General features: G+C 47.7%; 2 protein-coding genes across 8 annotated transcripts; one reads left to right on the top strand and one right to left on the bottom strand.

The window, feature by feature from the left end:
• Positions 1 to 191: 191 nt before the first annotated feature.
• Positions 192 to 8,070, bottom strand: dync2i1 (dynein 2 intermediate chain 1). 5 transcript variants are annotated; one of them, XM_062559059.1, is made up of 22 exons: positions 7,955 to 8,070; positions 6,617 to 6,670; positions 5,891 to 6,518; positions 5,732 to 5,799; positions 5,381 to 5,617; positions 4,928 to 4,978; positions 4,404 to 4,635; positions 4,183 to 4,285; positions 3,938 to 4,067; positions 3,743 to 3,854; positions 3,567 to 3,655; positions 3,315 to 3,444; positions 3,000 to 3,172; positions 2,718 to 2,880; positions 2,152 to 2,265; positions 1,961 to 2,022; positions 1,693 to 1,744; positions 1,510 to 1,570; positions 1,139 to 1,238; positions 927 to 1,058; positions 549 to 772; positions 192 to 461 (listed from the first exon to the last, which is right to left on the bottom strand). In XM_062559059.1, the coding sequence occupies exons 1-22, from the start codon at positions 7,994 to 7,996 to the stop codon at positions 290 to 292; spliced, it is 3,129 nt and encodes a 1,042-aa protein (XP_062415043.1). In that variant the 5' UTR covers positions 7,997 to 8,070; the 3' UTR covers positions 192 to 289. The 5 variants fall into 5 exon arrangements, with proteins under 5 accessions (XP_062415043.1, XP_037311483.2, XP_062415042.1 ...); XM_037455586.2 differs by lacking the exon at positions 7,955 to 8,070 and adding an exon at positions 6,884 to 7,235; XM_062559058.1 differs by lacking the exon at positions 7,955 to 8,070 and adding an exon at positions 6,884 to 6,980 and having other exon boundaries at positions 3,021 to 3,172; positions 6,617 to 6,695.
• Positions 7,574 to 27,282, top strand: esyt2b (extended synaptotagmin-like protein 2b). Of its 3 annotated transcripts, none has more exons than XM_037455587.2 (23): positions 7,574 to 8,177; positions 10,487 to 10,528; positions 11,020 to 11,154; positions 11,412 to 11,488; positions 12,284 to 12,356; positions 13,519 to 13,608; positions 15,581 to 15,636; positions 17,881 to 18,001; positions 18,506 to 18,682; positions 18,796 to 18,878; positions 19,245 to 19,293; positions 19,447 to 19,536; positions 19,625 to 19,720; positions 20,377 to 20,478; positions 22,693 to 22,767; positions 23,594 to 23,680; positions 23,774 to 23,923; positions 24,875 to 25,221; positions 25,321 to 25,419; positions 25,685 to 25,816; positions 25,912 to 26,017; positions 26,120 to 26,169; positions 26,254 to 27,282. In XM_037455587.2, the coding sequence occupies exons 1-23, from the start codon at positions 7,821 to 7,823 to the stop codon at positions 26,324 to 26,326; spliced, it is 2,667 nt and encodes an 888-aa protein (XP_037311484.2). In that variant the 5' UTR covers positions 7,574 to 7,820; the 3' UTR covers positions 26,327 to 27,282. The 3 variants fall into 3 exon arrangements, with proteins under 3 accessions (XP_037311484.2, XP_037311485.2, XP_037311486.2); XM_037455588.2 differs by lacking the exon at positions 20,377 to 20,478 and adding an exon at positions 21,037 to 21,099 and having other exon boundaries at positions 7,575 to 8,177; XM_037455589.2 differs by lacking the exon at positions 20,377 to 20,478 and having other exon boundaries at positions 7,575 to 8,177.
• Positions 27,283 to 27,372: the final 90 nt, after the last annotated feature.

Consider the following 27,372-nt stretch of genomic DNA (forward strand, 5'->3'; position numbering starts at 1 on the left):
ATCCATTGCCTTGGTCAAACAAATGGTCCAAACTCTAGGGTCAACTGTTTTAACAAAAAAACACACAAAAATAATAATGTATATAGAGAATATATAACACAACTACAGATATAGGCAGTTTATTATATAAAAATAATAACAAATATTCATCTGTAATATATCTAACAGTAGAAATAAATTATTTACGTGTTTCTTATGATGCATTCATAGAGGATATTAGTGCTATCTGGCCCCCATCTGGATCTTATTATCAATATTTTAAATAAGCACAAACACTCAATGCAGTGTTTCAGAAGGCTTCAGCCATCATACTCTCCAACTTCTCCTCTTCTGCTTTAATGGGCACCGTAAAATGTCTTGAGAAATACTGCATTTCTATCTTTCCTGACTCGTGTGCGAGTGCTATTCCTGAATACATGTTCTGTTGTCCCGAGTCTCCAAACACAGTCATGGCCGTCACCCTGAGAGGAGAGCAGGTAAATGAGCACCACGCGTCAACATAACAAATCAAACTATCCACGAAAAGAATCATCTGTGTCTGCCGTCACCTGTCCGAGTCCATCCTTTCGGTGACCACGGGCTCTGCGTCGTTTTTCAGCAGGTCCCATACGTGGAGGGTCGAGGCTGCGTCCAGCACGCAGAAGACTGCAGGTCTGGTCCGGGTCCAGCGCAGCGAGACCACCGGTTCTCCAGCTGTACCGTTTTTCCACTCTGCCACGGGATGCTCACTGCTGACCTGATGCAGCCTGATGCTGCCGTCTCCACAACCCACCTGCAGTGAGGGCGGGGGGGGGCTAACGTTACGTAGAGTTTAACTTTGAGTTGTTTAATGAAATGGTACTATGGGTCAAGGACTCCCAGCTTGGCAATGACCATTACTGGAATACAACCTATTTGAAGAAATGTTTTAAAAACAGCATTCTCACCAAGAACAATTGTTGCCTGAATGGAGAAAAGTGCATGGAGGTGACATTAATAGGTCGGACTCCAGCCTCCTGGCACCTGTAAAGCTTTGGTGGGGCTTTTAAACCGTGACTGGTTTCATGATTGACCAGACCCTAAAAAATAAATCATCAAAGCATTATCACAAAATGACAGAGTAAGGACGTCATACTGTAGCAGACGAGAGGATGCTCACCATATTGGTGCCGATAAAGAAATGATTGGAGTCCGTGGGGAGGAACCTTAAGAGAAGCGTCTGTAACGGCCCTGTTTCTGCCGCATCTCGTGGCGATACCCTGAGAGCCAGACAGACCAAACAAAATAAACACAAACCAGGTGTCAGAGGTTACTGCATTCCCAGCCAAAAACAACCCGTGCAACAGCGGAGCACAACACTTCGTCACATTCACGCCGCACATATCGAATGTGTGTTCCAATCAACCGACGAGATCGTATGACCACGACGGAGCAGCTGTGTTCCCCCTTGCAGAAAGACACCGTGGTTGTATTTTGAGCCCGGTAGTCCGCAGTGACGGATGACGACCACAAGCTATTCATCAATCTCACCTGTCAGCGGTGAGGAGGCGGGAGCTGTGAAGTAACTTTACTTTCCCGCCAGGCCTGAGTCCTGCACAGAGAAGACAAAGCGCCCGCGAGAGAGACAGAGAGAGAGAGAGAAAGACTGAAGCTTGTACCAGCATTTGCAAGAAAGGTGAGTGTGTTCCTGGAAGAAATCAGGGGGTGGCTTACCTAGATCAGTTGGGGAGCCGGCCTCGTTGGCTTTTGGGAGTTCCACTACCACCTAAAAGGAGAGAGAGGAAGTCACAAAAGGTCAACGTGGCGTTTCTGCAATTTATTTATTTAAATAAATCAGAGATCATACTGTCGAATTCGTGCTGAATCTGAAAAATGTGTTTTTCATGTCCGCATTAAGTTCTAATGCTGCCCAGGGCGATCTGGAATGAAAGGTTTCCTTGAACAAAAACACAAAAGGATCCACTTTGTCGCCCCAACTTACCCAGAAATTCAGAACCCCCATTTCATCCAGAGAAGCCAGCTGGAATGACAACCCTGACGACTCTGCATTAGGAAACAGAATAACAATGAAACTGGTGGCCAACTGTGAATGGCAGAAACACATGGTGCATTTACATAATACTACACAAGACCTCCAATCAATGTGTTAACCATCACTATACCATTCCGTACCGTCTTCGGATGCCAAAAGGGGGGCCTCTGGCCTCAGCCCCCCCGGTGCAGTGGAGGGGACGACTTCGACAGATGTCACCGACGAGATATGAGCCGAGCCGGCCATCAGTGCGTCTGTGTTGACAAGGGGATGAAAGAGGCGATGGGAACAGACAATGTATGAAGAACGATCATAAAAAGAGCGCAAAGGCAGCACTGGATCACCGGATGAACCGAATTAAGAATGTGTGCCACTTACCTGCTGACAGTCATCTCCTTTCAAAGAGAGAAATACACGTCAACAAAGATGACTGACTGAAAGATCAAGGGGCTTAATATTCTTGAAATAAAGGCAGACCGATAAAGCTCAGTAGAAACATGCTTGGTGTAGGGTTGCGGAAATTAGCATGACAGATGACATGGTGCCTCTGAAGGCTTTCAAATTTGTCTTCTTTTTTCAAAGTGGTTTTAGCCAAAAGTGATTAAAAGATTCCCAGCGTTGCAGTTCCAGACTCCTCCCTTCATATAAAAGCATTTGTACAAAAAAATAGTTATCTCAACCAGAATTAAAAAAAGGTGCAACGTACCAGTGGAGAAGGTGGGCTGCCGGAAAGCCCATTCCTCTTCCCCGATCGTCAGCCGGTGATGGCCACCGGCGTGCTCCCTGAGGTCCCACACCGCCACGGAGCCAACAGACGTGCCTGCAAACACCAAGATGGCCTTTCCAGGGCTGAAGCAACAACACTGCACCTGCGGCAGTGAATATCAAAAAGGGGGTTGGCAAGTTTGATTTCAGGAAACGCTATATTTGCTTTGGTGCGTGTTGCATATTAAGACACGTGAATCGGATAATTGACTCAAAATCTCGCCTCGGATTCGTAGACGAGGACCTTTTGAGGTCTGGACGGCTCCCAGATGTTCCAGATGCAGATGACGGTGCAGCTGTCGAGACGCAGCGCGCTGGGCTTCGTGGTCGCGCTGTGGACGGACATCACGGTGTGCCTCTGGACCGGAGAGAAGTGCACCAGGCTGATGCGCCGACCTGCAATGGACAATCCGGATCCACAATGTAATGCAATCCGTGGGAAGAGCCGTTTCAACAGCATAAACCAAATAAACACAAATGAAAATAGAATCCAAAATAGCGAATCGAAAATGACTTTGCCCCGGGTTGATGTGCGTACCGTAAAGAAAGGACAAATTAGTGTTGAGCTGTAAACTCCCATCGCTGAAAGACGGCGTGTCTGTTTGAGAGCTCAACTTCCTCAGGGATTTTCTCTCAGCTCGATCCTCTTCCAACAGGATGACCATGACCTTGATTCAGGGACCGAAGACACACAGACTTTAGTTGTGGAGACAACAACTAAAAAAAAAATTAAACTTAAACGTAGAGTATTGAGTACTAAGTATTGCATTTTTAAGGGTGAAAAGACAACCTGAGAGGCGGAGCGCAGAAACGCTGTCAGACGCTGCGAATCAAAGCTCATTTCACCATGGTTACGGGCTTCATGGGAGAGGTTTGGATCTGTCAAAAAAAACAAAAAAAACACAGGTACTGAAATCTACATTCAAACATAAAGCTCATCTGAAAAGGTATTTGGATTTTCCTTACCTCCACAGGCTCCCTTGTGCTCTGGAGGATGCTGCGTCCACTTCTCACACACCTCGATCTCCTCCGTCTGGATGTCTCTGTCAGCGTTATCCTCGTTGCACTGAACGTAAGCCTGACATGGACGAGGTGATTGCTGGTGATTTTTTTTTACATGTGGTTACAGGTATCTGTGTCACGGGAGAAAGAAACACTAACCTGCTTGGTGTTTGCCGTTCCAAAGGTTCGGATATACATGTCATATTCATTCACTGCGGGCAGATCCAATAGAGAGACCGTCATCGAGAAGTCCAGATCAATTAAGCGGAGGAGCTCTGCACTGCGTTTCCTGAAGAAATTAGACATTGGAGGTATAATTAAAAATCACACTTGGGACAAAAGTGTTCTAAAGTCATAAAAAAAAAAAAAAACAGGATTCACTGCTCAACCTGGATGTGACTTACTTCTGTTTAGTGGAAACCTGCTTGCTGACTTCACGCTGCTTTGCGGCTACAAAGTCGATAAACTTTCCACGTTGGGATCCGCCCTCCTTCTTCAGGTTCTTTTCTGATCCAATTAAAAGGGCAGCAAAGATGCCTTATATACAATGCTGTATAATACACACACACACTGGAACATACAATGACACCAAGTGGTAACTAAATGAAACAAGAAAGAAGCGTACCTCTGGACCACTTAGGGGTCTCTTCCTCCTCTGCGCTCACAGTTTGTCTGGACTGAGCTGTTCCAACTCTCTCGTTCTCTTCGTCCATGGCTCGCTGAATCGCTTCAATTTCCTTTCTCCTTTGTGCTGAAAGCTCCTCCCTCTCTTCCCCCTCCTCCGGATGCCGTTGCTCCCCCTCGTCCTCACGTTCGCTCGCGCTGTCATCCATCTCCTCGAAGTCCTCCTCATATTCCTTTCAGCGAAGAAATGACATCATTTATTCCATGAAATATGTTGGAGACAGAAATAGAATATTGAAAGAGAAGCCGTTAGTACAATTTTCTTCTTGAGAGAATGAAAATGGATGCATTTGTAAAAAGCTCTCAATACTCACCGCTTTCTTTGAAAGGATTAAAGCATGCAGAAATAACCAAAAATGAGCAGATTAATATTTATGTTAACATGATGATTAGTGAAAAAACAATAAAAAAATATGGTTCTGCGGAATGTAGCTCTTTGCCCAATTAGAAAAGCTGTATTATTACCTCAAAGTCATCTTCATATTCCTGGTCAGCCGAAACTTCATCCGTGGCAACCTACGGATGTGACACAAACACGTCAAGTATAAAAACATGTCCCAAATAGGCAGAAACTCTTCGGGATATTGAAGGACTACAGTAAAATTCAAGCTGCACAAACTGTAGAGGAAGAGTGCATTCAACCCAATACAGACACACACACACACACACACACACACACACACACACACACACACACACACACACACACACAGCAATTAATACCAATTCCACTGAAATCAGTTTTTTTCATGTTTTAGCTGCGTCATGATGTGATGCATGAACCGTTTTAACGAAATGAAGCTGTGAGATTAAACTGAAGTGGCTTTAAATCGCCCTGTTTGTGTTCAGCTGGTTATCGGAGAGAAGAAGAAAAAAAAAAAGCTACGTGACCAAGGGTCCCATTATGGGCGCACACACCTCTGTTTTTGTGTCCTGCTTAGGACTCTTGTCAGATGCTGGTTTCTTGGAGCTGGCCCCGTCTGTGAGAAGATTTCTCCTCGGTTCCTCCTCTTCGTCTTCCTCTCTTTTCCTTCTCTCCTTGTGTTTGTCCCGCTCTGCTCGCTCTCTGTCACCGCGGTGACGCCTGACCTCTTCACCTGTACCCTTCAAGTCTCGATTCTCCCTGGACTCACTGTCATGCTTTCGCTTTTCATCCTGGGAAGAAAAAAAAAAAAAAAAAAATCCACACAACCCAAGTAACAAGTGGTGTGCTGTAGAGTCGTGTGATGTAGGGATTCAAAAGGATGAATAGTGATTGAATGAGCTTACTTTATGTTCTCTCTCTCTGTGTCTTCTTTCTCGCTCCTCTTTGTGTCTTCTCTTTTCTTCTATGCGCTCTGAAATCAGAGAAACATAAGAATGCTTATCTTTTAATGGAAATGATGATCCGGTGAACATGGAAAGCTAAGCCCACGGCTGTGGCCTCACCCCTTTCGTCCTTCACTTCCACGTCCTTTTTGTCTCCATGTCTCTCTCGTCTTTCTTTGTCTTTCCTCTGGTCTCTATATTCGTCTTTGGGTCGCTCTCTCCCTAGATGCCGATCTCGCTTTTCTCTCTCTGGCTTTTCCATCCGAACCCGTTCTCCTCTCCTGTGCTCTTTGTCCTGCTCTTCACTCCGTCTCTCCTTTTCTCTCTCTTCCCCTCTCTTGTCCCTGTGCCCCTCATTGTGTCTCTCTTTATCCCTTGCCCTGTCTTTCTCCTTATCTCTGTCCCTTTCCCTGTCCTTCTCTTTTTCCTGCTTGTCTGCTCTATCACGCCTCTTGTAATCATCTTCGTTCCTCTTCCCAGCTACCAACTTGTCTCTTTCCCTTTTCTTCTCCTTGTCATCCTGTCTCTCCTGGTCCTTATCACCTCTCCTATCCCGTGAGCCCTCCTTGCGCCGATCTGGATATCTGTATTTTTCGTCTTCATGTCTTTTCTCCCTTGATATCTCCCTGGGTTTGTCCCTCTCTTGTCTGGACACCTTCTCTGGGTCCCTGCGTCGTCTCTCTACGGATTCCCCACCACGATGCCTTCTCTCGTTGTCATCTCGCCTCCTGTCAAAGTCATCGCCCTCCTGAAAAGAGAGAAAGTAAAACCACGTTATTTAGATTTAATTTTGTCTACCGATTTAAATCCAGCTGGTATATTGTCCTAAACTCGCAAACACCTTACCCTGATGTGTCTTGTCAGGTCAGCTGGTCTCCATGTGTCTTCCTTCGTTAGTTTCTGAATAAATGATTTTCGGTGTTCACTAGATGACAATATAAACGTTCATTCAAAAACGACGGCAAACGTATTGTGACGATATCAAACCAAATTCATGCCCGTGGGCGACGCGAAGTTTATTTCCCACGACAACGTTTGGTAACAACAACCAACGGACATGATATCCCACTATTCGCAAGAGCACACGGTAATGTCAAATAAAAAGCACTTTACCTTTTCGCTGTGCATGTTCTCATTCGGGTTTTTATTTTCTGGAGTCTTTCAAACGCACAAAACAAACTCATATTTTAGTAACGACGCCGCCATGATGGCAAATCCCTTTTGCGCACGCGCAGTACGCCGAAACCAAGGAGACCGCGTCACTTCAGCCTGACAACAGACTTTTTAATCGAAGGCCGAGAACAGTTGCCATGGCAGCAGGTCAATGACTTGAGTGTCTTTATTGACGAGCCGTATCGAACCGTTGTCCCTGTTATTGATTATGATTATTTTCACTAATACACGTGGCACTTTTGTCGGTGTTTCGCTTCATTTCGATACGTGCGATTGTAAAACTCTGTTGATCGATTGCTCCGTGTTCGTCGTAGTACAGCCGCCCCTAACATCTCCATGTATTTGACATTTGTAAACAAGCCAGCTAGTCAGTGAGACAAGTAATTGTTTGATAGATGACCAACTCCTTGTTTTGTTTAGTTTTTGCTAAGAACGTGTATGTAACAAGTAACGTTACGTTACCGACCCCTCAGTTGAAGATTACAGGCTGCGTTGGCCACTACTGAACACCAGGTGGCGGTGTTTCTTAATTTCCCACCGGGAAACGGGCACCTCTGGGTTACGCGCGGTGCGTGATCCCCTCGCGTTCAGGGAATCGAGCCTTTAACCCGTGTGGAGTCACAGCAAGCGGAGCCGCGGACCGGAACGGACCGGATTCTCTAACCATGTCAAACACGTCCCCACGCGTTTAGTCGTTGACGGACCCCCACCCGCCGCCTCCTCCCCGAAGTGGTCAATGCCAACGAGGCGATGGGCCGGCGTGCACGGGTGAGCCAACGTGAGGACAGGGTCTTCGCGCACGGGAACCGCGTCCACCGACCGTACGCGCGTTCGAACGCGTTTTGAGGACGCGCCCGGAGACGTGTCCACGGACAGCATGACAGATCCACGTGGAGCCCGCTTGCCCAAAGAGAACGGACACGTCGCGCCGAGCCCCAACTTTCCCCACCCCTCGCCGGGGGACGTCGCCGACGACGCCCCGGTGTCCTCCGTCGGCGCGCTGACCCGCACCTGGGTGGACGTGGCCAAGACGTTTGTTCTCATCTTCCCCATTTACGCGCTGGGGTATTTCGAGTTCAGCTTCAGCTGGCTGTTGATCGCACTTGTGCTCTTTTTCTGGTGGAGGAGAAACGCCGCGGGGAAGCGCGGCCGACTCAGCCGAGCTTTCGCTTTCTTGGAGGAAGAGGAGAGAAGCGTCAAGCAGAGCGTCGCGACCTCTGACCTGCCGACATGGGTGAGGCGTTCGATCCGGCTCGAGCTGTCCCTCTGCAAACGCATGTGGTGCTGGTGTTTTTGTTGTTGTTGTTGTTGTTGTTGTTGTTGTGCGGAATATTTTATGAGTTTCCAGGAAAAAGCATCAGCTGACAGGAGGAGCGAAGTCGAGCTGTAAAGCCGTGATGAAGCAGCTGACCCCCCCCCCCCCTCACCCCAGCAGCAGTGACATTAGACCGAGTCTAAATACAGCAGGGTACAATGGTGAACCAGACACCACGCTGGGAGGGAAACATGCCCACGCGGCCCCTGTTATTTTGGGATACACGCTGCTCACTAACTCACTCCATTACCTCAACACTTTATTTTCAAACGTGTAGGTTTGGGATTTAACGGCGCAGGACCGGTTCCCAACAACATGCACGTTCGATGGGTACCAAAACGTTTCTGTCACAACGCGCCATGCGCTCCGAGACTCGTGTTCCTTTAACGGAGGTCCGTGAGACGTCATGTAATCCATGGCGTTGACTGCTGTCTGGAGGGAGCTGCATTACGCCATCGAGGGGGTTCATCTCTAAGTGAATGGCTTTTCCCTAATGGAAAAGCCATCGTGTTTCCCTGAGGATATACAATGTTTACGCACCAGTCATTTAAATTCCATTTTCATTGATTGAATCTCAAACTCCCTCCTGACTACAAATTGTGACACAAGTCCACTCCACTGAATGTCCAGATGATTAAGTGGCAGTTCATATTCATGAAGGCCCTTTGAATCTTCTGTAGATAAACTTCACATATTTCTAAGTTGTGCAGTTTGGAAATATCGAATCAAGTTCAGATTGCACTTAATTGACTGCTATCCAAGCCCAAAACGGGGGCTCAAATGTATCGCTTCAGAAACTATACTCCTATCTCTTTCCATATCAGACTCGTCTTCACTTGTTTGCGATGCTCACTGCAGCCTCGGGTTCTACTGTACAACGCGTGTTCTGCTGACACCAGAGGAGGCTTTTAAGTGGGGGCGGAGGAACTGGACGGGGCAGAGCCACAGCATCCCGCTTTCCAGAGGAAAGGGACATTAATAAATGCCCTTTAAGTCGATGGTTTACTAAAGACGCTGCAAGTCTTGCGCCACGAGTTGGCGGTGGTCGCACCCGTCGAGGCTGTGCATCATGGGAAAACACTTTACACCTTCTGGGGGCTTTACAGCGCGCTGTGTTCAGGGGGTGTCTCTCTCTCTTTTTTTTGTCTTTATATTTTCCTTAACTGCTTCTCTACTCTTCTGCTGCTAAAGAGCCCTCCATGTCCCAGACAGTGGCTGCAGCTGTGTTCATCTGGGTGACTCATAGGCCGGCTGGTGTAGCACCTACTTACTCTGAAAGTAAAGATTTGAACATCGCAGCTGGGGAGGAATTCAGCGCTCGGCCTCTGCTGCGGTAATTGTGCAAGTTAACCAGGAACATGCATAGCTATTTGCAATATCACGATGATGCAAATATGCAAAATCTGACTCATGCATACAATACGGATGTGTTGCCTCGTACACACACGCGCTCAATATCCACCCACAAGGACCAGGTGAATTCAACCTAGTTAAAAGATGTTGATGGATGACAAAGTAAGTACAGGATAACAAACGATGCATTATTAACTCCATCACGCCGGGAAGTTGACAGCGAGTTGCTATTTTGGGTTTCTTTCCAGATGGCCGGTTCCCTTTCCCGACTCCGTTTGCTCTCGTTAAGTCTTTCAAACCACTCTCTTAGTTTGAAGGGCACTGTTAACACGCTTTGAAGACGCATCACCCGAATCAGTTACATGAACTCAAACCTCCTGCCCTGCGTCTTCCTGCTCCTGTCACAGCTCGACATAAGAGCTGGACAAGCACTTCTCCTCCTCGTGGCTGTCGGACTGCATGTCACATCTCACCAGCCACACTATCTTATCTGTTGAGAGATATATATAGATATATCTTCTTCTTCTTTTTTCGGGATGCAACTGTATCAACATGCTTGTTACGGATGGTCTTGTTCATCAATATCCAACAGTGACCCACTCTGGCCGCTCTTCTTACAAAGTGCAAAAACACCAATGTGCTGCTCTGGATATTAGGTCCGTCAAGATGAGAAATATGGCATCTTTAACACACAGATAGTCCCGAGTAGGAGCTTTGATTAAAAACTTGAATTGAAATCAAATCACTGAACAATTTTTTAACATAACATTTTAAGTCAAAATGTCAGAAGGCCAAATCTCACCCCACACACTGTGTGTGTAAAGTAGCCTACAAAAGAGGCATTAACGACCTCTGCTCTCTCCTCTCCGCTTTAGGTCCACTTCCCGGACGTGGAGCGAGTGGAGTGGCTGAACAAGGTAAAGAATTCTTAAGTTTGTCACTTAAATGTGTTTTGCGTGCGTGCCGCCCTCCTTTCTACGAGCATAACTGGGATGTCACTGCCCCCCCCCTCCCCCCACCCCACCTCCCCGGGGCCCGCGTGTGTCGCCACACTGCGGCGCATTGCACTGTTCCCGCTGCACTGTGATACGCGTTCATTTTCACGTGGGTCACCGTGGCAACCACCTGGATGTGATCTGCAAATCACTCACCGGCTTCCAATTTAAAAAAAAAATTGGGATGCTGAGTTTAAAATGCTGCTCGACGAGTCCTAGTTTGACGAGGTTCCACTTAAATATTTAAAATGATTTAAAAGTAACTTCATCATTCATGTTGTCAGCGACGTTCCTGCGCCAAGTAACAAGATTCTTTGACATCACAGTGATCACCGGCGTAAAGGGCATCATTTCTTGGCCTCTACTACGATTCCCCTCTAAAGTCCAGTCCCCGTCTGCCTCGATCCCCTCAGGCGGTGAAACAGATGTGGCCGTACATCTGCCAGCTCGCCGAGAAGCTGTTCCACGACACGATCGAGCCGGCGGTGAAGCAGTCCAACGCCCACCTCAGCACCTTCTGCTTCAGCAAGATCGACATCGGCGACAAAGTGAGTGTTTGCGCTCTCGTGCTCCTCGCCAGCTGCCGAGGGGGGTGGGGGGGCATTAGCAGGCACACGTTCCTGTTGGGTAAATAGTTTCCACGTGAGGGTCATCAGGAGACGGCTCGGCCTTGTGCTCACCACGTGGGTGTTTTTTTTGGGAGGGGGGGGGGGGGGAGACGCAGGGTTGTTGGTGTAGTGTTGTGTGATGGGTCGTGATGGTTCCCTCTCTCTCTCTCTCTCTCTCTCTCTCTCTTGCGGTGAAGCCCCTGAGGGTCAACGGGGTCAAGGTTTACACAGAAAATGTGGATAAGCGACAGATCATCATGGACCTACAGATCAGGTGAGCCCACCCCCCACCGGAGCCCTTTTTCAAACGTTCTCTGTGGTGAATACAGCCGGGCAGCGGCCGTGGAGAAAATAAGAATAAGCAAATTGAGGGGTGTTAGAGTTAGGGGTTAAAGGAGATGAATAGAAAACACTAAATAAGCATATTACATATTAAAACATGAATCTCTTAATGTCCTTTTCCAATGGCAAGGACCACACCATCAGATAAATGTGTTTAACATTTATATCAACAACGTGATTGACATTCAAGGCTTGAACTTTGTGTGACTCATGATGTTAGTTGATCTTAATTTATTCAATCATCCAATTTGTGCCTATAAATGATTCAATTAGTTTGAGATAACTAATTATGTGCAGCAATTCTATTTCTTTTCTAATTGGCCGTCACATAGTCTCTAAATCAGCTTCTTTATAATTCTGGTTTAAATTGACACAGTTTTCCAGACAATAGATATGTTATTTATTTAGCCCCTTTTAAAAACAATAATACCAGATTAAGGATACAGCATTGAGGCCAATGTGAACCCATGTTGTTAGAATGAGTAGCTCTAGACCATAAATAAAACGTGGCTGCACATGTCACACCACTCTTTGACTCGTGTTCGTGTTTATATTTTATATGTATTTTAGACAGTGAAGATAATAAATAAAACATGTCCGGTGTCTATATTGAGCCAACGTCATGTCTTACCCAAACATGAGGATCTTTTAAACATTGCTGAAAAAGGGACCGAACCCCTTGCACGGGAGTTTTATTCTACATGATTTTGTGTTTTTTGTCACTCAGCTTTGTAGGCAACACCGAGATCGACATAGACATCAAACGCTACTACTGCAAAGCCGGCATCAAGAGCATCCAGGTGAGGAAAATCCCTTCTCTTGTCTTTTATTTATTTCGCATCCTCGGTGAGAGGTCTCACCCGTCGGCTGCGTTTCCAGGGGAATTTTTTCGGCAGTGTTGTTGTAGCACATAAAATACACTGACGGCGTTTGGACCTTTCCACTGGAACATGTTTTCTTGTTTTTCCTTCGGCAGTGTGGGATTTCATTCAACGCAATGAGTCAATCACGCAGCGATTAAGTCAATAACAACAACAACAATGAAGTAATCGCGTCACCATTTGAGAGCGCTGGTTCCCAACCTCTTTTTGTTGTTGAATTTGAGACCCCCTACAAAGTAAAGTAATGCCTGCGTGCCACCCCCATGTCACTGGCATCATATGTCTCATTATTTCAAAGAACTACTTACTCAATTAACTATCTAAATAATTCCAAAGAAAAAATCAGAAGAAAGGGTTTTGTAGAGAAAAGTATTATTTTGAATATTTATTGCTTCCTTCCTTTCTTAGTGAATATCCATTTAACCACCTTAGATTCTTTATAACTACTAGTTTTTTGTAGCTCTTGTGGAACCAAGCAAGAAACAATGAGGGTGCCTCCTTGGGGACATTTGTTACTCACCGCTCCCTTTATGTAACTCGGGGAGACCTACATCTCTGCGATGCAGGTCCAAACCCTGCAGATTGGAGGGTTTTTAAGACAAATAGGTGAATACTTCAAGAAAGAAAATGGTAATGACTGTGTAATAACACCAGGGTCTAAAATCTACTGAATCACAGAAAAGGAACAGAAATTTCTAGAAATTTGACAAAGAAAGTCAAGAATCTAAATTTAGTTTTGGTTTGCCAGAGGAGTCAAAGGAGCTCCTTCAATCTCACGGAGGACAAAGAGAGGAACCAGTTCCCCGAGTTTTTTTGTTTCAGGAAACCTCTCAAATGTAACTTTCCTTGGTGGCAGACATTTTGGGGAACATCTCGCAGACTCTAAGAGCCTAATCCGTGTCGAAGCGTGCTCTCCTACGTTGTCGATTGTTTCTATCCGCCCTTGTGATTGATGACACGGGGGGGGGTAAGCCGGGCCGTGGTCACATGCTCCGGCCGCCGAGGAAGGCCAAGGGCCCGGCCCGGGTGTGCGTGTGTGTGTCTGCGCGTCAATGTGCTCCTCTTGTGTGTTTTCCGACAGATCCACGGCGTGTTGAGGGTGGTGATGGAGCCGTTGCTAGGCGACATGCCGCTCATCGGAGCTCTGTCTGTGTTCTTTCTCAAGAAGCCGGTGGGTTCAGAGTGTGGTCTGATCGATAAAAGCTATTGAGCAGAAAAGGCGGGCGAGGTTAAAATGAGGAGTAGATGCCATTAAACTGGGATTACCTGTCAACTCAGTGCTATTTGTGCATTACCCATTTTGGTCTACTTTTATTTCTTTATTTCACTCGCATGCACTGGCAGCTTTCGCCAAGCTCGGCCTTTTTTCTTTGGATATCACCAAATGTCCTAAATATCTTTAATACTCCACTTTGGCTCTTTGTGCATTTTATACTCTCACTAAATGTTAAACAATGGGAGCAGATCCCCCGTTGGCTTTCTGCTTGTTCCTCTCTGAGCCTGTTAATGGGATTCCAAGGCCCGATCCCACTACACTACACTATACCCACTAACTCCCGTTTTTTGTTCTCGGCATTATCTACAGTCTTGAGTCTTTATCACTCTGCATTACTCTCCATGATTTGCATTGCACATTTTGCCCAGTTGTGCATTTACTAATATTTTCACGTGCATCCAAGCAATCTCCCTGCACACAGCCGCCGCTGCTGCACACGGCTGTGAGATGCTGTGGCCGATTCGCAGCGGATGGGAGGACCCAGCGGACCGATAGCGCAGCTTTAAATAGCAGCAGAACACGCTAGTCCTACTTTGGTAGATTTCCTCTAACCGAAGGCACTCGGGCTCAAGCTCGGGGCGGAGAAATCAGTGAACGAAGCGGAAGCGAGAAGGCAGCGGCATTCCCACGTGCACACACACACACACACACACACACACACACACACAGACATGCATCTCAATATTCTTCCTGCTTCCACATGAGACACATTACTGTGTATTCCGGAGGACAGAGACATTAAGTGGTCAAATGAACGGTCCCGTGGGCCAAAGAATCTCGACAATGTGTGCAGTGGAATCCAAATATTGTGCCTGCTCCCGGCGTGCCGTAGAAGGGCCGATCGCAAGCGCCGAGTGAAATAGAAACATTTCCAGACCATAAGAGGTCTCGCTCTTGGCTGTGAAATTGCAATAACGCGACTCGGCGCAGTGTGAATAAAAGGATGCAACACACTGGGAACTCACCAGGGAGTCGAGCAGCAGATAACAATCTGTTTCCGCTGGTTACTTTCACAAACATGTTTTAATTAATGTTGACGATCACCATTGCTCTCATTGTTCCACCCATTAACATTAATGTTAAAAAAAGAGCCTTTTAACGGCTGCATAGAAGCGATTTGCAGGCGAGTGGGTGTGTCCCCCCCCCCCCCCCCCCCCACCAGATCGGATCACTGCCCTGCAGTGCTCCCCCCCCCCCCCCTGCGGCATCAGCGCATCGGCTGCAGCACTGTACAAGCAACTTGGGCGGAAAAGTAGGGTGGGAAAGACTTGTTAAGGAAGCTGCTTCCTTGAAGGCAGGAGCTGATCTAAGCTCGCTGAGACGCAGCAGCTGACTGCCTCCCCCTCCCCTCCCCCCCTTCCCCCCCTTCCCCCTCCTCCCCTGTCTCTTCACCATTTGACACACTGTACCTGCTGCTGTAAATTGGTTGGTTTCCGACTCTAGAACACTTCAGAAGTTGTACCTTCAGCCATGTTGAAGTGCATATCTCACGATAATTTGGATACTAATGAGACCCCAGAGCCTCGCTGCTGCTTTTATCAATATTTTAGTGAGCAGGTATGTTTGTGCTGACTTCCATGTGACTCATGGACTGTAGATAATTCTGCACACAACATATATTTTTACACTGCAATGTCACAGCAATAAGCCTGTGTTCTAAAGAGGTTAAATATAGAGGGCCGGGGGAGGTTTAGCTTTCTTTTTCACATTCTTTTGTCAAACTGATGTGCAGCCAGAGTAACCCATTTTACATAGTAGTTAAAGCAGTGGTCTATTCTCCAAATGGACCCAATAGCAACTTTTTATGGCACATGATGCACACTTTCTACAGCTAATATGTTCTCCATCCCCTCTTCTCTTGGTTTAGCTTCTGGACATAAACTGGACTGGCCTCACCAATATACTCGACATTCCTGGGCTCAAGTAAGTCAGCTGCAGGAGTTTTTACTGTTTAGCAAACTGTGCCCCTATGGGTGTATTTTGACTGGATGTTGCCCTGTCCAACATCCAACAATAAATTCCACCAAACGTACTGCTAATGCGATGTCCTACCTGCTGGAGGCCAATGGTCTCCATGTCTTTTGTTTTCATGAAGAGCTTCACCAGACTGCGCTTGAACTGGCCAGAGGAGGAAAAGAGCTGCATGCAGCCTGTTTCCTCCTCCTTGCTTTGTTCGTCTTGCTTATATTAAGAGCCTTGTCGTGTGGGCTGAGCAGAGAGTAATTGAAAGTCGATTAAGAGATGCTAAATGCTCGGGGACAATTACTCACAGCTGTCCTGAGTGCTTCGTACTTTGTTGACGCACCAAATAAAGTCACAAGTGTGTGAATGCTGCATGAGGTTGTCTTACTGAGGTGGACAGACACGTTTGAGCTCAGTAGGCGGTCCATGTTAGCTCCTTTGCAGAGTCTTGTGCAATGCAGTGTGTGTGTGCATCCGAGTGTGTGTGTGTGTGTGTGTGTGTGCACATGTGCCTGAGTGCGTGGGTGTGTGGGTTGTGGAGGGAGGGGACACGTGTGGAGGAAGAGCGGTTAGCTGCTGCTGGTGAAATCGTAGCTGCAGAGCCAGAGATCTCTGAGTGCAGCATCAGCATCAGCTGTCACCGCGAGGCCTCTCCCGGGCGGGTCTCTCCCCGAACCCTCTTATTGACATTGCGCAACACACGTCTTGCCCGTTGACATGTTGTGATGCGTCATTGTGACAAGTTTCGAAACCCGATCACGCTGATCACATGCGCTTCGTGTAAAATGACGAGGATGATGGGAAATGTCATTCGTTTTGCAGTTATTTAATTATAAACCATTGGACACATTTGACCTGATAATGGTGGTGGATGAAAGGTTTCTTCCTCGGCCAAATGATGACCTGACGCACATGCTATACATCAAAGTATATGTCTGCAGTCTGCACCCTCCTAAACTCATCAGCAATCGGTCCCGTGTTTGTTAGTCCGCGTGCACACGCAGCGTTCAGGTGCATGCGCTGTTCCATTGTTCGGAGCGCTCCAAAGGCAGCAATAAGCTGTGATGCGCCAGGCATCCTTTCACACCCTCGGCTGGAGAGGAGCTCCGTCTCCGATCAGTCTCCAGCGCCTGAGGGCCGCGACGTCTCTAATCGGCTCACGGGGGGAAGAGCTCGTTGCAAAGATAAGCTGAAGATGATCAAATAAACGTTTCTCACGACTCCAGACACGAACACACAGCGGCTTCTTTGGGCTTATCTCGTTTCAGTTTTTGTCAGAGCAGCTGGTGTCTGTGCTACGTTGCTGCTTTATGTGCAGGGTCTGTCCACATGCTCCAAACATAGGGGTCTGAATTTGACAGGACAATATTTGGGTTCTCCGTTACATTCTATATCAAATCTAAGAAAGCTTCGGCAAATATGTTGAAAAGGTTCAACGCTGCTTTCATGAGGGTTGGACCATTTCTTTTTTCCCAAAATCTGCAAACTCCTTTCACTCTGGCATCTCCCAGCTCATCCCATTGACTCGGGTTAGGAAACACTACCGGATCCTGACCTCCTCACACTGGCTGCATGCTGCCTTTAGAACTGATTTCTAGATATAAAGGATTAGGTACAGAGCACTGAGCGCCCCCCCTCAGTTATCTATATGATCTGTCATGACCTGTCGTTGCTCAGATACTCGGACACATGCCTTCCAAGTAGCACCAGGACTCTCTGGTATATAATATCCTGAAATCCCTCCCGAGACAATTCCAGCCTCACAAACCATTGATGAGGACATCCACCTTGTGAGATCACGGACGGCTGTTTGTCTCCCCGAGGGACAGCCCGAGCAATAAGGATGATGAACTTTCAATGTAATCCCATTTTTTTTCCCGGCCTTGATTGCAAAATTTCCACCCGTGGGGCAGCAGCTAAATCAGTATAGATTCCCTGCCCTCACTGTGTTGGTCCCCAAGTGTTGAATCGGGATCAGACAGACATTCAGAGGGCTGCTGGCCGGCGGCACCAACATGCTTGACGTGACTCCAATTTTCCTACTATCTTCTCACATCTAAATCAGAAGTGCACTCTACTGAACTGAGATTAAAGGAGAATATTTATAACCCAAGGGCACCCTCACTGCCTCACAAATAATGCGATCCGTCATTCTGTTTATCTTCCTTTCCTCCCTTCTCTCAACCTTCCCTCCTTTCCTCGCAGTGGCTTCTCCGACAATCTGATTCAGGACATTATCCACAACTATCTGGTTTTACCCAATCGCATCACCATCCCACTGGTCGGGGACGTGGAACTGGCCAAGCTGCGCTTCCCCATGCCCAAGGTACTAATACAGCATATGAGGCCACTAAGTGGTTTAATATGCCTGCTCCAGCTATTCGGGTTAGATTGTAATATGTAATGAAGGAGTTTAGCGGCTGGGGGCTGAAGGCCAATCTCACATGAGCTGTGTAATGTTTCACGCTTGCTATTCTTCACACGTGTTCAATTAACTCTCAGCAGCACAATGGCATTTTAAGGCTTTGTACCGTGTACCGGTATCCATGCCAACACAATACCGAATTTGATTTCTTTTCACTTGTGTGATAACAGACCATAAGCTCCAGGCCCAGGGGAGTATTTCAGGCGCATCCAATATTTATACAGTAGAGTAAAATAATAAACGTAAATGAATGATCTAATTGGGAATTTATTTCCTCTACCATACCCCTAGTGATGAGCCACAGCTTTGTCTTGCAGTCGCCTCGTGATACCCGGTGGATGCTGTCACGGCCAATCAGCTGTGACCCTGTGACAGCTGAGCGCTGTGCTGTGCATGTCTCCACAGGGAGTCCTGAGGATCCACTTCCTGGAGGCTCAGGACCTGGAAGGCAAGGATACATTTCTGGGCGGGCTGATCAAGGGCAAGTCCGACCCGTACGGCGTCCTGCAGATCGGCAACCAGGTCTTCCAGAGCAAGGCGGTGAAGGAGAGCCTCCATCCCAAGTGGAACGAAGTTTACGAGGTGACGAGTTTGGGGTTCCCCCCTTCGGAGTGTTCGATCGCTGGTCACTGTGCAGTTTGAGTAATACTGATGTTAAGGGTCCTCCGTCATCAGCATCTCCTTGTCTTCCTTAGGCTCTGGTGTACGAGCACTCGGGTCAGCACCTTGAGATAGAGCTCTTTGACGAAGACCCCGACAAAGATGATTTCCTGGGAAGGTAAATCTGATCTTCTTCAGAAATGAAAGCTCTTTTTGCACCTCAGTGATGTGTCCGATCTTTAAGAACAGACTTTGTTGTCATTGATATACAGGTATGGACATCTGCTGTGGTTTGATATATTGTGTTCTGAACAATGTGTGGCGTGCCAGTAGACATCAGTCAAAGTAAAGTAGAGGTGTTTTCCCACACACTTCCGAGCCCCGGGGGCGAATTAAATGGAGTGCAACACAGGCCTGTAACTCCACACAACAAGTGCTGACACCACAATGCAGCCGATCAATAACCGGACCCCCCTCTCCTCTAAATAGTTGCTCTGCTTCCTCTGCTAACTGTTGAGTAATTATTATTTTACATCGTTCGCAGCCTGATGATCGATATGAGCGAGCTGCACAAAGAACAGAAGGTTGATGAGGTAAAAGTATTCAAAGTCATTGGAGAATCAGCTTTTAATCATTTGCTAGTTTGCCATGAGTTTTGGCTTAAGCCACATCAGGTATGACTTGATAACAATCAACAACCCGTGACTCGTTGATTTGACATCGCCGTCATGTGACCCCCGTTGCAGTGGTTTGAGCTGGAAGAAGCTCCCACCGGAAAACTCCACTTAAAACTGGAGTGGCTCTCTCTGCTCTCCACCCCGGAGAAGTTGGACCAGGTAAATAAAAGAAACTCCCCCCCCCCCCCCAGGCGGCCTCGACGGAAGCCACCCGTCTCCGCGGCGACTGACCTCTCTGTCCAATCAGGTGCTGCGGAGTGTGCGAGCGGACAGGAGTCTGGCCAACGACGGGCTGTCGTCAGCTCTGCTCGTGGTCTACCTGGACTCAGCCAAGAACCTGCCCGTAAGACGCCGCCACGTTCGCTCTGTTTTGACGCTGTCGGTGCTCCTGTTGATCCCCCCCCCCCCCCCCCCCCCCCTCCCCCCGTAGATTCTGTTGTATGATACAGCTCGAGGCTCATGCGGGAAACACACACATTCATTGTGAGAACCGGTTTGGTGAGAAAACGGCAGCGCCGCACACACTTTGAATGCTTGGTGACTGGAGGACTGTCCTCTCGTCCTCGATTCATAGAACTCAAAGGATTCCTAGAATAGTTTTGCTTTCCAGTGATCTCTGACCTCCGGGTGAACCTAGCAACCAGGGCAGCTTGTTTACCTTTTCCTCATTAACTTAGCTACTGCAAACACAGCCATTAAAGCAATGATGAATGGTTATGGATGCAGCCTTTTGGCTCCAAGCGGGTCAATATGTTTTTTAACCACATCTATGAATTAGTCCCTACAGATGAGAGGTTTTTTCTCTAGCTCATCAGATGAGAACCGTGAAAAACCTCGACTTTTCAGAATCTTCCGTACATTTCTTGTGTATCTAACACAATTAGAAATCTCATACCCGTAAAGAATCCATAAATTACACAACAACATGTCCGTTTAGCCCATCTCAACCCTCATAACCTCACTTTCTTCTTCTTCACTCTTTCTCCTCTTCACCCCAAGAGCGTCTTCACAGGCAGCTTAGGCTGTGGAAACTTAAGTCAGAGGAGAGCGTCGGGTCTAGTGTTTTGTGAGAGCAATACCTCAGAGTACAGAACTCTCTTTGTGAGTCCCCTTTCTTTTGCATCCCGACGGCGTTAGCATCAGCGGTGTGCTATGACGTGGGTTAACAACCATCGCTGGTAGTCTTGAAAGAGCTGCATCTCAAAGCATGCGGTAGCTGCACGGGTTTTCTGTTGGAGTGTCTGATTCAAATGAGTGGCCAAATAACCCTTGATATATAGAGCAGACATTTCTAAACAGGCGAGTCGGTTGTGCGTCAGCTTGTTAGTCGGGGGGGGGGGATATCTTTCTAAATCAGGGGCTTAGTTCAGGGCTAAAATATGGAATATCTGCAGCAGGGCTCCTCGCGATCTTTGTCTGCATCAGTGAGCCAATTAATGTGTAGCTGCACAGACACCTGAAGCTCGTTCAAAAAAGGAATCACCTTAATTACGCCGACCTCGTCTTCAGCTCCCTGCAGCGACGCCAGCACCCGCCCTCACGCGGCTTTTTATCTCCCACATCCATCGCGTCTGACTCCTATTTCGACATGTTTTTACGTGTTTCTCAACTATACCCAACTCCTGTCCTACTAACCTAAATCCCCTTGTGACCTCAAAGAGCAACCTGTCAGATTTCACCTATGACGGGTTGAAGCAAGTCTCAGTCTTTAAGGCCCTGAAGGTAACGTGGGACAGATGGTTTGCATGCAAAAATCGCACCCTGTGTCTCACCTGTGTCTTCAAGCGCACCGTGCGATGTCATGTGACCGTGATGATTGTCAAACAAGCGGAGAGTGAATTGTCTTACTTAAATGTATCTGCATGCTGAGGTTGTCTTTTGTGTGTGTCGTTGTTGCTCCACGCGTTTTTTTTCTTCATTTTATTTATTAACATAGATGAGTTTCCAAGGTCTCCCAACTCGTGAAAAAGTCTAATAATGCCCTCAATCTGTTCTATTCTCAATGTGTCTCCAAATGAAATGAGGCCAAGGCTACTTTTGCAGTAATTTATATCAGGAGAGAAAATCTCATTCTGTTGCCTATCCAACATGTCCTCCTTTTATCTGGCAATTCCAGCAAACCTGTAGAGCGACCCAGCCTGTGTTGGACATAATGTTGTGCGGAGGCGCTCCCTTAGTGCGACATAACCCCCCCCCCCCCCCCCCCCCGTGGCATTTCAGGGCAGCATGAGTACAAATGCTGCTTCCAGTATCTACCTGCAGCGCTGCCCCCTGCATCTCCCGAGTTGCCTTTGTTCATCAATTTCTAAGGAAATGTGCTGCTTCATTTCCTTTTCTTCTACGTGTCCACGCTGGGAAGCCGCCTCGATGTCCATGACTCGCAGAGCAGAGACTTGGAGAACCGTTTGACCCTTTTCTGCATGCGGACACTCGTTGTGAGAATGCACGCACAACGGGGCGCCTGCCAGCGTGACCTTTTTGGCATCAGTGCTTGTTTAAAATCCCGGTACATTAACCCGCAGTGCCTTCACGGTGCAGGTGGAGGCGCATCGCGGCGAGTGAGCGTCTCGATCGGCCTGAAAATTCAAATTCTAAGGCCGTTGTCACATTTTGAAGCACCATCCTCGGGGGGAACGGACGGGTTAACGAGTAGGTTCAGACTCCCCTCAGGCTTGCAGATATAATTCTGTAGTGAATGCTGAAAAATACCTACAAACCCCAGCATGCTCAAATCAGAAAGCGGAGGAGGCGTCCTCTGTGGAAGCGCCGCTGCCTGCAGCCCCGCTCGTCACACCGCGTGGAATGCTGCTCCCCTTCTGCACCCCGGACTCGCTCTCATCCCAACAAGCTACTGCCTGCAATTATGTTGTCATTTTCTGACATGTGTGACACTGTTATGGGGCGCCGTTTGTAAAATGTTGCACGCTCTCGGTACATTTTGGTAAATACATGCAACAACTACAAAAGCTGATTCATACTCGGCCATCTCGGCTGCATGAATTACCGTAAATATTGTAATGTTCAGTCGTCATGTGTGACATTTAAACTCAACATTTACATTTAACATTTACATTTAACATTTAGATTAAATATTATTTAACAACTTTGTGTTACTGCCAAACATTGTACTTGGAAAAGTTGTTGTATTTTGTCTCTAAATGTTTGAAAAAGTGACATGTGAATATTGTCCTGCTTTTTTTATTCATATGATAACGCTAAATGTACCAAAACGTGCAACATTTTACAAACGGCGCCCCATAACAGTGTGGGGAATCCGTTAACCCCCCCCCCCCCTCCTTTGTCTTTCTCTGACAGTGTGCAAAGAAGAGCAGCAGCGAGCCCTGTCCGTACGTCCAACTGACCGTTGGACACAAATCGGTTGAGAGCAAGGTGAGTCGCGTCGTTTCATCACGGGTGTTGTTTAAAGATTTTTCCCCTTTACTTGGTGACTTGATAGCAAATGAGCACAGCAGTTTAACTCGGAACAAAATATCTTACGGCCCAAATACTACCAGCCAACCCCTTGGGGCTTTGTGTTCGGGAGCGTTGAGAGAGACGACCTGAAAATGTTTGTGCACAAAATGTTGTCGGCCTCTGCATTGATTTTCTTTGTATGCACCAGGAACCGTTCAATAAAGGGACATTATTCAGGGGAAAGCCACACTATCCGCAAGAAGGCCGAGGTGTTGTTGAAGCGTGAATTTTACTGCACTGTGGGTTTAAGAAAGGTTTCTAGAAATAAGGGTTAAGTGGACATGAATCACTTGGGGACGTTACATCAGAAAAGAGGGACTCAAAATAGCTCCTCTGTCCACAACTATATTTACTATATGAGCGGAGTCAATGGAGCCAAGCGGTTCTGAAAGCTCCTCGGTCACCTGCCGACGGCACACACCGGGTTTAGAATCTTTATGAAGGAAAGAGGAAAGAGGCCACGAGTCTGACACCTTTCACTCGATGCAGAAACCGTAAAGACACCACAGGTCGTTATAATCAGAAACCTTGAACAGCCGGTCACTGTCCTAATTATCCATGGAAACAGAGCCGGGGAAACCAGCCGATCAAAATCAATGTAGCTGATTAGAGGTTTAAAACCAAGGAAGGAAATGAATATAACCGTAAAATACACAAGCGATGACCCAGCCCTCCTGCTGACGCGGCGAGTTCTAATGGCCGAGGGGCCCGTTGACGTTTGTGTCGTTTTCTCCCCACAAAGATCCGCTACAAGACCAAGGAGCCTCTGTGGGAAGACTGCTTCTCCTTCTTCATCCACAATCCCCGGAGGCAGGAGCTGGAGCTGGAGGTGAAGCAGTACTCATTTCACGTTTCCCTGGTGTTTGTATTCCTCACGAGATGGCGCACGACAAGCTGAACCTTTTCCCTCAACACGCAACAGGTGAAAGACGACAAGCACAAGTGCACCCTGGGTAGCTTGTCGGTGCCGCTGCGCGGGCTGCTGGCCGAGGAGGCGATGACGCTGACGCAGTGCTTCCCTCTGAAGAACTCCGGGCCGAGCTCCACCATCAAACTCAAGATGGCCCTGAGGGTAAAGACGCGGCGGAATGGGTCAGCTTATGATCTCAGCTGCCCCCCCCCCCACCCCCCCCACTCCCGCTCCTTTAGCAACTGTCGCTATAGCGAGCTTTCAAGGTTTTCTTCCCGGGGCTCACGTTGCAGTTTGCAGTGACAACTGTGTGGCGGATTCAGGGGGGGGTCGTGGGTGTTGGTTTCAGAGCCTCGAGCCATTGACCCGCGGGCCGCCGTCGGTGGGTCGAAAGAACGCCGTCGCCGTATGACTCACTGTTTTTCATATCCGCCGTCGTTTACCCAAATGACCAGCAGATCATTCAAATGAGAAGCTAAAAGGAGGCAATGTTCTCGGCCCGCTCCTTGGTGGTATGTATTTAAATATTTAGATTGGACTTCCGATCACGGCAGATTGTGACATTGTGGGTCACGACAGTAAGTTAGAATTGAAACTCCCCCCCCCCCCTCCCTACACTGGACAATGCTCCCTCAATTTAAATCTTAAATCCACCCACCAAACTCAAAGTCATTTCCCAAAAGGCTCATGATACAAATGAGACCATCCGGCTCATATCGACTTTCCGTTTTTTCGGAGCCTTAATGAATTCGGTCACTGCCTCAAACCAGCGAGTTAAACGCAGCGATTCATCACAGACCATCCAATAAGAAAATGGAGGCAGCTCTATTGAATATTTGGCCCGTACTGATATGGCTTCATGTCAACAGTCATAACGAAAACCCAAAGAGAGAAATGGCTTTGGGTGATGAATTGCCCCCCCCCCCCATAAAAAGACAAATTGACTGGACGGACGCGGTTGAAAACACCCGACGTCTTCCAGCTGGAGCCTCAGCACCGAGGCTCATTACAAAGAAAGGATCCGTCAGTCCCGCGTCGTTTTAAGCGGCGCCACTCGAGCCGAAGTGCTTTGACAGCACACCAGTGGAATTTTAAATCTCGATCTCTCCGCAGATCCTCTCCATGGAGAAGCAGGTGCCCTCAGACCAGCCCTCCTGCGTCAGGGTCAGGAAGTCCAGCGTGCCGCAGCAGGCCCCCAAGCGGGGGTCGGCCTCGGACTCCCCGCGGCCTCCGCCCACGCCGCCGCCGCCGCCGATGGCCGCCTCCACCCTCACCCTCCAACACCGGGACGGCGAGCCGTACTCGGCCAGCCCTCGCCGCAGTGTCTCCGACCTGAGCGCCAGCGTGTCCAGCTCCCAGAAGCACCTGCCCCACAAGGAGTCCACGCCCAGCCTGGCCTCGGACATCTCGCTGCCCTTCGCCACCGCGGAGCTCCACCAGCGGCTTCGTCAGCTGCAGAAGTAAAAGCACTCGCGCGTTTTTTTTTTTGCTTTTCATCTGTGCCTCTGCCTGCCGGAAGTGACTCTTGACCCACGGTCTGTGTGTGTGTGTGTTCGCAGCGGCTCGGCGCCCGGCCAGTTCCCGCTGGGCGAGGTCCAGCTGACCGTCCGCCACAGCTCCCAGAGGAACAGACTGATCGTGGTGGCGCACGCCTGCCGGTGAGCTCCAGCACCGCCATCGCGGCATGCTTTCACATTTAGGCTTCTGCTGCTGGATGGAAGATGCACGCTGGACTTAGTTTTGAAGGTTGTCTCATTCTCAAAAGGGCTCTTTTTCCTACTCATTCGAGGGGGGGGGGGGGGGGGGGTTTAGCCCGAGGTGCCCCTGTGCTTCCCGTGTGGCTGTTAACATTAAAAATAAACAGGCGCCGTTAACCTATGCGACATGTGACCGGTGAAACCATTTCGTCCCGCGTGTCCTCAGTAACCTGATAGCCTTCACCAAAGACGGCTCGGATCCCTTCATCCGCCTCTACCTGCTGCCCGACAAGAGCCGGACCGGGAGGAGGAAGACCAGCACCATGAAGAGGACCCTCAACCCGGTGTACGATCAAACGTGCGTTGATACTAAAGGAGTCAGAAGTACATTCCGTGAACGTACCAGACGTGTGTTGCAGCTGATGTTGTGTGTGTGTGTGTGTTTTCGGGCAGGTTTGAGTTTAGCGTGTCGATGGTGGAGCTCCACCGGAGAACGCTGGACGTGGCCGTGAAGAACGGAGGGAGCATCCTGTCCAAACACAAGGGGCTTCTGGGAAAGGTGACTTCCCGGGGCGTCTTGATGTGGATTCTCCACAAGGGGCGCCGCGTGTTTCCTAAAAATAAAAATAAAAACCTCTTTCTTTCTCGTTGACACTCCCAGGTGCTGGTGGATTTAAGTGGGGACGACATAGCACAAGGAAGCACACAATGGTAAACTTGCGTTTGATCTTTTCGAGCGACAGATGTTTCTGCTGCAGTGCCCGAAGAAACATCTGTGTCCTTTTTCTGTCGCAGGTACGAGCTGAGTGAAGACGGCCCGTCGTCTCGGAGCATCAGAAGTATTCCGGACTCCCTCCTCACACAGTGAAGCCCCGTCTCTGCTGTAAACATAGCTTTCTTTTTAATATGAGGACACATCGTTTTTGATGTATTCGTGTACATTTTTCATCTGTTTTACAGGATCGATTTCAGCATGCCAGGCGTTGTTTTTTTTAATGTAAAATATTACATGCTTCGTCTTTGTTTTAAGTGTTTTATGTAAAAATTTAGTTTTTTTGTGGCCACACATTTCCTTTGTGGAAAGGAAACTTACCTACAATCTGTTGACATCGTTTTTCCTGTCCGTTCCTTTTGTTCAGATGTGCCAAATTTTGTTTTGTCATTTCAGAAAACTTACCAAAGGAACAGCTACAATCATTTTAGCAGGCTCAAGTAGCAGTCTCCACTCTAAAATACTTTTTTTCATGCAGTGTTATTTGATTTTTTTTTTTTACCTCTTACTGTTATTTATGCTTGATTACAAACACGGAATGCACATATGCAAAAATACAAATGATTAATGTAATTTTAAAGATGATTTTGTGCAATATTTGGACGTTAGTGAAGACCTGGGGGCATTGTAGGGCTATGAACATGTGCTGTATACTAGGAAGGATACTTGAATACGAGTTTGATTGATGTTCAAACCACTTGTGAGTCGAACAAAATGAATAATATGAGTGAGACAACAGTGATTGCATTTTATGAGCAAGGCTGCCAGATGTTGTTGTGACGACACAGCTGCAATGTTGGCGTGTACATGTTTTGTCATGCTGTCATAACTGTTGAAGGTTTTAAATACTTTTCTTGCTATCTATCTTGTGCCTTAAAAAGAAAACGCTATGTAATTTTTGCCTTCTTAATGGTATTATTTTGAACGATATGATGCCTTGTTGGTTCTGGAGGAATAAATGTTTTCTCTTGTGAAAATCGTCTTGTTTTTTTTCTCCTTTTTCATTACATTGGTCTCTCCGTTGAGCAATAAAGACATTACATTTGAAATTACCCTCATCCTGCCGTACGGTTCAATGCTCCCCAGAGAGTCTATGATTCTGTCCAAGCCCTGGGAGCTCTTCTGTAACCCAATTAAAATAT

The sequence above is a fragment of the Pungitius pungitius genome, chromosome 19, assembly GCF_949316345.1.
Source record: "Pungitius pungitius chromosome 19, fPunPun2.1, whole genome shotgun sequence".
In the NCBI taxonomy this organism is placed as follows: Eukaryota; Metazoa; Chordata; class Actinopteri; order Perciformes; family Gasterosteidae; genus Pungitius; species Pungitius pungitius.